General features: G+C 38.0%; 2 protein-coding genes across 5 annotated transcripts in view; one reads left to right on the top strand and one right to left on the bottom strand.

Annotated features, from left to right (window-relative positions):
* The window catches only part of fntb (farnesyltransferase, CAAX box, subunit beta), a 15,972-nt gene extending 14,360 nt beyond the window's left edge, over nt 1-1,612 (top strand). Inside the window, exons 9-12 of the mRNA XM_084091884.1 lie at nt 1-128; nt 288-399; nt 948-1,062; nt 1,152-1,612. The exon at nt 1-128 is cut by the window's left edge and continues 5 nt beyond it. Coding sequence (XP_083948010.1) covers nt 1-128; nt 288-399; nt 948-1,062; nt 1,152-1,274 — 478 coding nt within the window. The 3' untranslated portion in view covers nt 1,275-1,612. The remainder of the gene's footprint in view (nt 129-287; nt 400-947; nt 1,063-1,151) is intronic.
* A 1,912-nt stretch (nt 1,613-3,524) lies between these two features.
* max (myc associated factor X) lies at nt 3,525-12,051 on the bottom strand. Of its 4 annotated transcripts, none has more exons than XM_084091413.1 (5): nt 11,744-12,051; nt 11,399-11,425; nt 6,745-6,852; nt 5,112-5,250; nt 3,525-4,952 (listed from the first exon to the last, which is right to left on the bottom strand). In XM_084091413.1, the coding sequence occupies exons 1-5, from the start codon at nt 11,777-11,779 to the stop codon at nt 4,765-4,767; spliced, it is 498 nt and encodes a 165-aa protein (XP_083947539.1). In that variant the 5' UTR covers nt 11,780-12,051; the 3' UTR covers nt 3,525-4,764. The 4 variants fall into 4 exon arrangements, with proteins under 4 accessions (XP_083947539.1, XP_083947540.1, XP_083947541.1 ...); XM_084091414.1 differs by having other exon boundaries at nt 5,112-5,235; nt 11,744-11,909; XM_084091415.1 differs by lacking the exon at nt 11,399-11,425 and having other exon boundaries at nt 11,744-11,908.
* Nucleotides 12,052-13,990: the final 1,939 nt, after the last annotated feature.

Here is a 13,990-nt window from a genome sequence, read left to right as displayed (position 1 = left end):
GGTAACCAGCAGACAAATGCGTTTTGAAGGTGGATTTCAAGGCCGCTGTAACAAGCTGGTGGATGGGTGTTACTCCTTCTGGCAAGCAGGACTATTACCGTTACTCCACAGGGCTCTTTTTAAAGAAGGTGACAACATATAAAGATAATCAAGCGATTTTTTTTTTCCCCATGTGTTTTTTTCCCCCATGTGTTTTGTGTCAAAATATAAACCCAACATGGATATTTTGGGGTCTAATGTCATGTATAGTAATTTAACCTATGAAGAAAATATTACTGTGTATATAGGAGACTCAACGCTGAGTTTGAGTAGCTGGATGTTTGAGAGAAAGGCCCTGCAGGAATACATCCTCCTCTGCTGCCAGAATCCTGGTGGAGGCCTTCTGGACAAACCGGGCAAGTGAGTACAGCTCTTACACACGCACGCATATATAAAAGAGTTTATCAGCTTGTAATAATATGACCAGTAATGTGTCAAATAAAGCAGTCATTCTCCTACTTTTTGGTTCCAAGGCCCCCCCATTGTCCCCAAAAATATTTGAATGCCTCATAACCTTTACAGTTGGTTGTGATTTACTGGATAAGGATTTTTGTTTCTTGTTCTTGTCTAGAGTTAGTGTGGAGCAAAACTTTGCAGTTTGTGAGTGAATCGTTCTTTTGAATGGATTCTTTTCAATGAAGCGGTTCACAAACGAGTCTGAATTTTTTAGTTAGCGAATCTGATTTTGTACATATTCTTTTCTAGTAACTAACAAAAAGAAAAACGTCTAGCTGGAAAGGTCATAAAAGTTACATTACATCTATCTTGTTTAACTGTAAGAATCAAAGTTAAATTAAAATGTGAACTTTAAAATGTGAAAAATACAACTGTCTTGGATATTTTGTCCTTTTACTAACTATACAGACCATACCAGACTTTCATAGTAGTTGATCATTGATTCCCCACAGGTCTAGAGATTTCTACCACACATGCTACTGTCTGAGTGGACTCTCAATTGCACAGCATTTCGGAAACAAAGACCTCCATAATGAGCTGATCCTCGGTCGAGACGAGAACAGACTGGTAAGAGATACTAAAAATTCAGTTGAGCCCAGCCACATTGAGAATAATGCATTCATATAACTAAATGTTCTCCTATTTCTTCTTTTCAGGCACCAACTCATCCAGTTTACAACATCTGTCCAGAGAAGGTCGCCCAAGCGATTGAACATTTCCACCTGTTACCTGTTCCACTTCAGATGGGAGCTACGGCAAATGCGATGGACCAGTCATAGACTTTTTCCTCTTTTTTTATTGTAAAAATGTTTGGGGATTTGAGCTAGCTTGACCTAACACAGAGGCATCTTCTGTAAATGCTGTAGCCAAATGTCCTTTGCTGGTCTGTAAGCATCTACAGGTGGGGAAACACTCCGAGGGCCTGATATACTACAGCTTCAGCATGGGGTTGTGGGTTTTAGCCAGGGAAAACGGTAGAGACTGACAAGGCAAGGTGTTTTTCATGCACCAGACATTGATATTTTATTGCACATACCAGCTTATTTTGGGCTTTGGCAGACATTTCCCAGAGTGCATGTGACAGTAGGTTCTGGACAGAAATAAAGACTTGGATGAAGGTGTGTTTTTATTTTTCGGTTGGTGCATTATGTATTATCTATATTCACTATGGGCAGTCCATCATTTGACTTTTATTTCTGTCATCTCTAATTGAGTGCTATTTGACAGATATGACTGAAACAATGTCAAATATATGGAAATAGTCTTGGTACAACACTCAGCCATGAGTACAGTGTTTACATTTTGTAATTTTTTTTGTCACCTTTGCTGTTTAATGAGCATTACAACTGTATTCAATAATTCAATCATCATGCTTTTAATCTGAATATGCTGGTATGAAGTATCAAAACAGAATGGAATTTCATCTTATTACATTAAAGGAACAGTTTATCCAAAAATGAAAGTTTGTCATTATTTACCCGCTCTCATGTCTTTTCAAACCCGTATGACTTTTTCTTCAAAAGAGAGATTCAGCAGAATGATGACATTGTTTTCCATCAATTAAAGTGAATGAGGACTGAGGATGGTTTTGTGTATGTGCATTAATGCATTTGATTCCATAAAATTTCTAATTTAAATTTGTTTCTTCAAACAGTGTAAAGGCCATTCACATCTTTTGATTTGTATCTTTGACTATGCAGAAATATGAATGAGATTTAAGAGCTATGATGGAGAACATTTTCAATGAATAATGTAAATTTTCAATTATTCCTTACACAAAGCTGTTTAATGCCTTCAGAAGACTTTGATTACAGTGCACAAATAATATGGACCACTGTTTTTGATCTTAACATCAATATATCTTAAAGTCATACAGGTTTGAACTATGAGGGAGAGTAAATGATCTGGGAAAAAATATATAGTAATAATAAAATATATTTATGAATATACATTTTCATAGCTATGCCATGCGTTTGCAAACATATATGGCCGTTATAAGATTGATGCACACCAGTAATGTTTTTATCTATTGCACATTTAAAAGAACTAACGTACTTAAATGTCCTAATTTAACCAAGGCCTAATCCTGGCTTAAACCAGGGACACACTTAACGACTGTAAGGCCGATTATGAATGTAATTTGATACTTACGACTGATCATGACCAAACGCGCCAGGTCAGAGACAGTTGCGTTCAGTCAGTGTTTAAAATCTGCTCCAATCGTTGGAAACAGGTTCAGTTCAGTCTTAGAATGTTTCAGATAGTCGTTGTCCCCGGCATTAAAGCAACACTAAGTCAAAATGTTTACCTTAAAATAATGTTTCCAAAATCGTATCAGTGGTTCATCAAGTCGTAACAGGGTGAAAGGCACTTCTGGATTCGCTTTGCAGCCCTATATCTGCTTTAACCACACTATGCAAGTTTGCCAAACCGGGTCGCGTTTCTGTAGTTCGAATGAGACATAAGAAAACTACAAATTTGACTTGCTTTACGTCAAGCGTTACAATAGTCATTATTTAGTTTTTCTTCGTTTCTGATGTCGCAATACATCATGCTTTCATAAAATCATGCATCATACTCTACCTTGTCTGTGGACATCGTTCATTCAAAGCCGGTACTCGATCAACAGCGAGCGTGCGTGCGACGGTAGGCTGCGGGCGGCGAAATTATTTACGACAGCGGTAATGGACAATTCCGCTTCCAACCTGTAGGGCGACCGAAGAGGAAACGTTCCTTTGTGTTGCTTTAGGGTTCACCAATCTCGGTCCTGGAGGGCCGCTGTCCTGCAGAGTTTAACTCCAACACACCTGTTTGAAAGTTTCTAGTATGCCTAGTGAGACCTTGATTAGCTGGTTCAGGTGTGTTTAATTGGGGTTGGAGCTAAACTCTGCAGGACAGCGGCCCTCCAGGACCGAGATTCTAAACCCTATCTGTGAAACCAGTCCTGGAAAAATCCATTGTGGGGAATGGGGAACCCTGGAGTCAAAAAGGTTGAGAACCACTGGTATAAAAGAACCACACAGCATATGTAAAGGATAAAATAGTTTTATTTATAATTTTCATTGTAAAGGTAGGCCTCAACTTGCAAGACAACTGTTGGCAGTATGTACAACATACCTGTAATTTCCATGGAATGGAATCAGACAAAGAAAGACCTACTCAGTTTTACTAATGTCCTAAGTGGAAAATATGGTAAAAGATACGCACACACACACACACACACTCGCGCACTCACTCGCATCTCCTAGACACTCAAAATGCAATTTTTTTTTTTGCGGTGTGCAGCGGTCAAATTTCCAATGAACATTTAGAACATTTACCTTTAAAAGTCACGACATGAATCTACTCTTTCAATATTGACTAGCTTCGTGGGGGGATACATCATTTGGAACGTTTATATTCCCAGTATGGAGTGAAATACATAAAATGCATGTTTGGGAGGCTCAGATTACAGATTCAAAATATAAGTTTTTTCACTTTTTAACCCCCATTTTTAAAAGAAAAGAAAAAAGTATCTTTTTTTTCCCCCAACCTGTAAACTTTTACTACATCAGGCTAAAACAACAAATACAACACAAGCTCAGCAGCCTTCCCATAAAGAATGTTGGTTTTCTTTTCTTTTTTAAATAAGGGATTTTATCAATGACATTTCAAAATGCATCACTCATCCCCTAGGTTTAACAAGGGCTACATTGATAGATGCTTTAAAAACAATCCTTTATGGAAAAGTAACATATTTAGAAAGGCAAACCACTCGGGACAATTCAGCTATGGGTAAGTTCTAAGCAGGCTTTAAGATATTCAACAAAAATTTATATTTTAGCAGTGCTAGGAGCTGTACACCTCATTCAACCCTTTGAATTTCCACTTGGAGGGATTGCAGACAAGGGTACAAAAAACAAACAAAAAAAAAGCATCAAGTCCTTAAGTTGCAAAGCTGCCACATTTTGGGTTTAAATCATCGTTTGTTGTTGCGTGTGCCAGGACGCAAGATGGACGAACAGAGTCGAGAGAGGGAGGGAGAGTAAAAACAAGCCGTGTTTTCCGTGAGTGTTCTTCCCGTAACTAGCGTCCCCCGCTCTTCCAAACCTGGCAAAGAGGTTTCTTCAGGCGAGGTTTCTGAATCGAGGGTTGACATTCACTGAAAGAGATTGATCAAGGTGGTTTGGGGAGATTGAGGTACACAAAATACAACAAGAAACAGGCCAATGCTGTGACTCTCCCTCCCCTCAGAGGAGAACTTTGTGGAGCGGGCCGAGGATCCGCTATTTAGCTATCCTCCCCGCGGTGCTTCTTCCGGGAACGCTGTTCCTCCGGCTCAGACTCTGAGCTCGAGTCGGAACCACCGTCGAAGGCTGATACAGCGCTGCCCTTGGGGTTGGTGTACAGGCTGCTGTCTGAAGAGGAGTAGTTGGCCTGGAGCTGTGTGGTCCCCTTGACTTTCTCCAGTGCCCGCACTGGAAATTAAAGAGACAAGACGACACGTTCTTCAATTTCTACTCAAAATCATGTTGTTTGAGGCACAAGGGAACTACAAGTCAAATTAGGCTTTTCCTTCAGCACACAAATCACCATGACCAGAGAGCAAAAGCATGGAATAACACAGCGACACCCACCTTGTTGCTCCAGCAGGGCGTTCTGCCTCTTCAGATCGTCGATGTCTTGTTGGTGTGTGTGGTTTTTTCGTCGCATGTACTGGATGTACTCTGTGGCTTTGTCTAGGATTTGAGCTCGGGATGCCTGTTTGATAGATTGCTGTCAGCAACAAATGAAAAACTAGAATTTGACGCAAGGAATGAAGTATCATTGCACATACATAAACCCCAAAACCCATTTCATCCAAACAACCCTAATGAACACATACAAACAGCTTAAAAACCTCCTCTTTTGGTAGCTTCACATTTCTGAAGTAAAGGGGAACAGAAAAGTCAAGTGTTTAATCTGACCTTTTCTTATCTCTTGCTTTTGATTGACTAAGAAATTAAATACACTGCTGAACAATAACCTATAATTCATGTTCTATATTTTTCCTAATGACACATTTATAATTGGTTTATGTACTACAAACACTTGTGCATTAATTCATCTTGGATATTATACAATGTAAATAGCATGTGTTTTTTAAAGTCACTAATATTTAATGAGGCTTTTTATCAGAATAATAGTTTCTATACTGTAAAGTATATAAATAATGCAGTTCTAATTGACACAGCCTTTATTAATGTTATGAAAACACAGAGAGATGCCTAAAAAAAACACACATAAACCATACTGTCGTAATCGTGTGATTATTGTCTTCATGTTTCAGCTTTTTATTTGGCTACAGCTGGAGTACATTGTCCATATAAGGGATTTCATAAGTTTTTACTTCTTTTATAAAGAGTTGTATACTTTCTGGAAGTGAGAGCCCTCTGGCTTTGAGTATGAATGAAACATTTCATTTCATCAGCGATTCATAATGCTTACATCGCCTCACTGTAGACAAGAATAAAACGTCAGGTCATGCACAGACTATCTTGTCTCTTTGAATTTAAATCCGAGATTTATTCACATTGGCCCATGAAAAACTCACTTGCCCAAAAAAAAGTGCAGTTCTTATAATGGTACTTCCAACCAAAAAGTTATTTTTTGAGATTTGCTAAATATTATTAGTGTTTAAGATTATCTTTACATTTGCCATCATCTAACGCTAGCTTAATCTAAATGTAAAATAGAGCACAATTAAACATCCAATATCAGGCGATACCAGTAAAATCCCTAATATCATCCAATAACAAATATCGTACCAATATATTATGCATCCCTAGTCATGTGACTCATTTTAATAGACTGAAATATAACAGAAACCATGCACTATATACCTAGAGGAAACATAGCTCTAACATAAGGGTCAAACTATTATTTCTACTACACTCTTGAGCTCTCTATTTTAGATACAAGACACACAAGAGGAAAGAGAAACCGCATTTCCCCCTGTAATGGCTTCCTGGCACCAAACTGTGCATGGATCACATCAATCAGTCTGGATCTACTCTGCTCTCAATTCTCATTACACTTGTAATTCACACCCTCCAACTTAAAACATCAGGGAAATCAACAAAAGCTAATCAGCTCATAAGAACATTTAAACCCATTACATTCAATTAACAGTTTCAATGTAATACAGTAGACATTTCATTGACAAAAAGCACACAAAACAACATGCCTTCTTGTGTTCCTCATGGTTTTACCAATGACATTTTTACCAACCTTTTCCCCTTGCAAGGCGGGAACGGAATCCCGAAGGCTGTGAAAGCTGTCTTTGATGTGGTCCCTACGTTTGCGCTCCAGCGCATTGTGATGTGCCCGTTTGTCTGCCTGCAAATGAGAGAATCACAATGGCTTCAGCCTCTTCGCTTGTCACGGTGCCATTGGGTTACAGTGTTAGTCATAAGGAAACATTTACAGTTCAACTAAACTGTTTAAAAATTAATTGTAGACCTTTAAATGTCAACATAAACTATTATATTCTATTGTTTTAATTAAAGGGATACTCCACTTTTTTTTGAAAAAGGCTCATTTTACAACTCCCCCAGAGTTCAACAGTTGAGTTTTACCGTTTTCGAATCCATTCAGCCGATCTCCGGGTCTGGCGGTACCACTTTTAGCATAGCTTAGCATAGATCATTGAATCGGACAGGATCATTAGCATCGCTCTCAAAAAAATGACCAAAGAGTTTCAATATTTTTCCTATTTAAAACTTGACTCTTAGTCCTGGTCACGTTGGAAGTTACCGAGCTGGGGACTATTTTTGCGTCATATCTGCCTGCTGGACTCATGGTACGGCAGCAAAGTTTCTTGATTATTACGCAGGAATGAGAGTATAGTTCCTAGCCATATCAGCCTAGAAAATCACAACTTTTAATTTTCCGTCGGTCTTAGTACAGGATGTAACTACAGAAGAGTCAAGTTTTAAATAGGAAAAATATCGAAACTCTTTGGTCATTTTTTTGAGAGAGATGCTAATGGTCTTGTCCGATTCAATGATCTATGCTAAGCTATGCTAAAAGTGGTACCGCCAGACCCGGAGATCGGCTGAATGGATTCGAAAACGGTAAAACTCAACTGTTTAACTCTGGGGGAGTTGTAAAATGAGCCTATGTCCAAAAAAAAGTGGAGTATCCCTTTAAAGGGTTAGTTCACCCAAAAATGAAAATTCTGTCAGCAATTACTCACCCTCATGTTGTTCCAACCGCGTAAGACCTTCGTTCATCTTCGGAACACAAATTAAGATATTTTTGATGAAATCTGAGTGCTGGATCACTTACTTCTCCATAGGCTGCTAGGTGGCCGAAACTTGCTGGCCCAGAAAAGTTATTAAAGAGATCGTTAATATAGTCCCAAGTGACTACAGTGGCTCAATCTTAAGTATATCAAGCGACGAAAATACTTTTTGTGCGCAAAAACAAACAAAAATAACGACTTTATTCCACTATTCATTTCTTCTCTCTGGACCTCGTAGTGTTTTTGCGCAGCGCATCTGTGTTGCACGTCACCACGTAGGCTCACTATTGGCCGACGCTGGTCATGTGTGTGATGCGTGTTGACGTGCAACACAGACGCGCTGTGCAAAAACACTACGAGGCCCAGAGAGAAGAAATGAATAGTGGAATAAAGTCGTTATTTTTGTTTGTTTTTGCGCACAAAAAGTATTCTCGTCGCATGATATCCTTAAGATCGAGCCACTGTAGTCACTTGGACTATATTAACGATCTATTTAATAACTTTTCTGGGCCAGCAAGTTTCGGTCACCTGGCACCCTATGGAGAAGTGATCCAGCACTCAGATTTAATCAAAAATATCTTAATTTATGTTCCGAAGATGAACGAAGGTCTTACGCAGTTGGAACAACATGAGGGTGAGTAATTACTGACAGAATTTTCATTTTTGGGTGAACTAACCCTTTAAGTGATACTGACAATTATAAAAACATTTTTGAGAGACTTGTAAGAGAAACAACGTTGTATGATGTCAGTTTTTTGCAGCTTATTCTTTTGGACCATGTTTGGTCAGAACATCCTTAGCTAACGCACAATCTATCATAACTTCCATTAGTTATTTTAAGACATACTAATATGTTGTGAATTAAAATATCTGCTATTAGGACGCAACAAAAAGATTGCAATTGCACTATCCCACAAAAAGTCTCTACGTTAAGCCTGGTTTTTTAGTACCCTGAGACTGTTGGCCTGAAAAAACAACATGGTCACTGGAGTCCAATGTCACTGGGCTTGGCCAAGACACTGTTATTACATAAAGGCACAGCTGTAAAACCTGTTTCGAATCCAGTGACTCATTAACAAGAGCCTCTTTTGCATTCCGTGGAAAAAGGGGCAAAACGAAAGCAGTTATCCAAATGTTAAAGTGCCACCGGGCAGCACAAAGACATTCCAATGTCTACGCACCACCTGGAAGAGCGAGGTGTGGCCATAATGTAACTGGTAGATCCAGGCTGTCTGTCTGATGTCTAAAAGGTGACACTGCACACTGCCAGTGTCAGGATTGTATTACATCCACGTGAGGTGACAGACTGCTCAACATGTCAAGGGCTATTCTGCACTCAAGTATAGTGAAAATTATACTCTGCATATGGCTTCTCCACAATTTTATCATAACAAAAAACATCAGCAATGTCTCTAGTGAAATTATAGGTATAAAGGCTATAAATGACATAAAAGAAACCAAAATGACAAGCAGTATTGCTGAGGAAAGCTTTGAATATACTCCTCAACATGCACTTCTGTTGTCTTATGATCTCAACATCCTGATAAAAAAAAAAAATTTCCTCCCAGCACAAAGGAAGGGGGAGATAAACAGGACTTCAGAGACATTGCAGACCTTGTGTCTCCAGTCTACCCAATGAAAACTCAAGGCCAGTGAAAACAAGCCTGCTTTGTGATGAGTGCTATTTTAAACATCCCACTATGAACCCCACGACACACTTTGCAAAGACTGACCACTGACCAGCCATTACTAAAAGTGATAGCTCACCCAAAAACAAAACGTCTATCATCGTTTACTCACCACATGTCGTTCCAAGCCTGTATGACATTCTACTGTGGAACACATAACACGTTTATTGTCCATTCAATGAAAGTCATTTTGGACTGCATTAACTTCCATCACATGGACAGTTGAAACATTCTTCGAAAAGTCTTCTTTTTGTTCCACGGAACTATAAATACAGGTTTGGACTGATTTGAATGCGAGTAAATGCACTTTAACGGCAAAATACATTTACTGGTTGGGAAGCCAAAAAATGGCAATGAAAATAACACTATTATAAGTGTTAAACTTCATGATGAAGGTAAAATTAAGTCTCAGTCTAGGGTGTGAAAGGGTCTACAAGCCCATTCTCTAGAGAAACAGAGCAGCCCGAGTGCATGGCATGCTGAGCAAACAGGTTAGGGTTACATGTGGGGGAAAAAAAAAATCCCTGTGCAGAAAATAAACTATTAACCGACACTTAAAAGTCTTTATAATACATAGTAAGATCATTCTGGTAACACAAAATCCCAAGGTCAGGCCTTTTTAAGTTTATGAAAATGTCCAAATTCACATTTCAATCCATTTTATCATTTCATTTTCTGAGAGACATTTAACAGTTTTGACTTGGTCACATCTTTTAAACTAAGCAATTAGCAATGTAGTTTCGAATTGGTTTTGGAAATTAGCCATAACCACATTTCTACACTACACTTTTCTCTTTAAAGATGCACGTTTAAGACATGAAGCCAGGCAGCAGATGCACGCAATTGCTCAAGGCTCTGGATTATTGTGATGTCAATGGCAAAAACAAAAGCATTATGCTTTAATTGCAAATGCATGAATAACGCAAGGCGTGGAAGCTTGACAGAAACCAAGCCCTTTAATTCACTGGCCGGACTGGAAATTTGTTATTGTGATATTATAATTTCACAAATAAATTAAAATTGCATAATCATCAACACCTTCACATTGATCCAAACCTGTATGACTTTAATGCAGAATATAGAATATTTCAAACAGAAAAATATTAGGGACTGACAAACTTAGTCACCATTCACATGCACCTTTTCTCATTCTACCAAAGATCATTTGCGTTTCACAGAAAAAGTGTGGAACAGCATGATGATACATAAATGACGGAACTACCCTAGTTGGTTCCCACACATCTACATTGAATTACAAAACATACAGTGTGTGTGTGTGCGTGTTATCATAACTTTCGTTTCATTTTTGTTTAGTTTTTTTCTTTTCTATCACTGTTTTTTTGTGTGTGTATTAATAATTTGATAAAAATGTACAAAAAATGACTTTGAAAATTGAAAAGGGGGATGTTCCATAGGATTCAGGATTAATATTTAATGTTGCTTATTTATTCACACAGTCTAATCTAAGAAAAACAAGATCTCATAGGGGTGAAAGGCATGAATTACAACCCTGCCGTCGTATGGACATCGTCCAATAATATTGCATGTACACCTGCTAGCGTCGCGACACGACACACTAGAACGCTCGATTATAGAGAATTCGTTCGTCAATTTTGACGCGAGCGTTCCAGCGTATCGCGCCGCGCACTCGCTATAAGCCCAGCGCTCGCTCACTCCCTCCCTTCCTGCAGCAAGTGCCCTGCTGTCGAGCACTGAACTCCCTGAACCGACTCAAAACAAGCCGACTGCGTGTGTCTCTGCCCGTGTTCATCGAATCCACCACATCTACCCCTTTTAGGCTTGATTCTATCTTGTTGTGTCGTCCAACGATGCAAATTAGTTACGGCCGTTCAGTACCTACCCGGAAATAAATTGTAGCTAATCTCAAAAAGAGAAGATATTTTCGGCATTAAAGGTTAAAACTGGATTAATTGCTCCACTTATTACGCACCACAGAGTGAAATGTCGGAGATTCTTCCTGTAAGAAAACAGAACAGAAAGTACAATTGTAGCTACAGCTGTAAGAGGGATACTTAACTGGCTATTGATGGATGCAATGCACTGTTTTAGTACATAGCATCGCAAATGTACAAATATGGAGACAAGTATAGACTCGACCCCGTGTGTAATTGCTCATCTGGCTGGATATTCTCATTAGGCTGGCTAGAAAATTATTTCAAACGCTAGGTTGGCTAACTAGCTAACAGGCTAACCTCGTATTGAGGCTCAAGAATTGAAAATACAAGAGGTTTAATTCTCAAACATGCAGAATACAAACACAAATAACTATACTCACATCACTATCGACCTCGATATCATCGTTGTCGCTCATTCTTCGCCGAAGATAGATAAATCTACACGAAATGTTGTTTTGAAAACAACATGAAATGGGGCCCAAATCAAATGAACAAACAGGAGAGATTCACTGCTTACACGAAACGAGATCAACGGACTCTATACACGTGACTCGCCTACACACGGACATTTACCGTGGCGTGTCACGTATGTGATTGCGGCGCAAAGCATTGTAGGACTTGTTGTTTTTTAGAATCGTAGCTGTCGGTCGATGTAACAACGAATCTATTATGTAGAACTACAACACCCAGTCAGCGTTTCGGCGTGGCGCGTCTGCTTCGCGTTGAAGGAAAGCCCTTTTAGTGGGAATGCCTCATGGTAATTGTAGTTCACTTTATGTCGCGTTTCCAGCAAGACACGTGGAAAGTGCTCAGTGCTGTTTGTGGCTAATGCGCTGATTACTAATACTACAAATATGTATACGTAATAGCCTACTACATTATAAATATTTCGTGTATTTTTAATATTCTTTTTTCACTATTATTATTAGAGTAATACAAACCACATATAAATAGTTTACAATATCAATAGGGGTTAATTTACAGTTATCTAAATAAACTTAATCCATACAGATTGGTTATTATTCATTTACTCTTATGAAATACTACATTTTGGTTTCTTATTAATATATATTTTTTGATATTTTACTTAAACAAAGCAAGTTGTAAAAAATATATAAATTAATTTTTTTATGAAATTAACTAAACTAAATTATTAAGGTTTAAAATAAATTAGATACAACTTCTGTAGTTAATATCAAAAGAATGTTCATAGGTCAATGAAAAATACTCATAATTCGAGATTAACAACATATTTTTTTGCTGTTGACTGATTATCAAAAATTAAATCCGTATTTGAAATTATAAATGCCTAAATAATGGTTTTAATATTCAGACATCCATACTATTAAAAATGTATGGTTATCAATACAAAATACATTTTGCTTAATAGCTAAAAGGGCTATATATATTATAATCTTATCACACACATCTATAAAATACAGCAGACCATTATCAAATGCACGTGCTGGTATTTTATAAGACCACAGAACTTTATTTAAAATTAAATTGTTCTGTTGTAAATAAACAGTCAACAATAAAGATCAATGTCAGACTCCCTAAAAAGCAAGGCAGATAGTGTATTTTTTTCCTCTCTCCTCAAAATAGTGCTACAGATAAGGCGCTTAAACAGTGGATTATAAGAGCTGCTGGATCAGTAAAAGGGTAAAAACAAGCACATCGTTGTGTTCACTCCCCCACAAGGTCAGAGTACCAAACAGAACTCTTGCAAACACAGTCACTAACCCTTTCTCACTATCCGATCTTTACTCTGACCACCTTATGCCAGAACAAATAATATAGCATACTTGACCCACCAGCATCCTTGCCCCAGACCTCATATACTGTATATGAACTAATAAGTCATACCATTTTTTTTTTTTTTTTGCTCTTATTGCAATTAAATATTAATTAGCCAAGTAACTTCTCATTTACTCATGCATTCAATTTATTTCCTTTTTCAATTCGTAATATAGACTTTTATTCATGCACTTTTTCTGAATCCATATTGTGCCTATATGGTTAAAGAATGTACACAAATGCACAGCATGGGGTGTCAATACTAGGAAGGTCAAATCCCCTTCCAGTCATTTTCATAATGTTCCCTCTTCATTTGTAATGATCCATTTGTGCACTTCCAACTGTCTGTTTTCTAAATACTACTGGCTGTGGAGAATGAAATGGACTACAGGAGTCTGAAGCAGGATGAAGGGTGATTGCCCTAAAAAGCAGCTTTGTCTCTGTGGCAGCTCACAGATATGATCTCAGACAATATATGTGACCCACCAGCACCCTTCCCCCATGCCTCCTCAGGGGGGCTCTGCTTCACTGCAGGATTAATCTGTCCCACCCCGTTCGCTTTCAGAGAAACGCAATGCCAGTGTATACGTAAATACACACATTAAATCAGTCAAATACAAAAATATGCATATACTGTCATAACACTTCATAATGTAAGTACCGTTATTAAATAAAGGCTTACAAATACTTAAAATATGACATGAATAACATACAGTAGATTAGTAATTAAATTTTTATGTACCATAAAGTATAGTCACTTTTCAGATAATTTTGTTGTGTAGCAAGTATTTAATATTCAACACTAGATGGCACTATCAATTAAGAATATA

Source organism: Abramis brama (assembly GCF_963993115.1).
Source record: "Abramis brama genome assembly, chromosome: 18".
Lineage (NCBI taxonomy): Eukaryota > Metazoa > Chordata > Actinopteri > Cypriniformes > Leuciscidae > Abramis > Abramis brama.
This window is presented reverse-complemented; position numbering and strand designations above follow the sequence as displayed.

Coding starts and splice junctions, on each gene's coding strand:
- max (XM_084091413.1), bottom strand. CDS start 11,779: ATGAGCGACAACGATGATATCGAGGTCGATAGTGAT. Junction 11,426..11,743: donor ATATCGAGGTCGATAGTGAT/GTGAGTATAGTT, acceptor GTTTTCTTACAG/GAAGAATCTCCGACATTTCA. Junction 5,251..6,744: donor CCGCCTTGCAAGGGGAAAAG/GTTGGTAAAAAT, acceptor TGTTGCTGACAG/CAATCTATCAAACAGGCATC.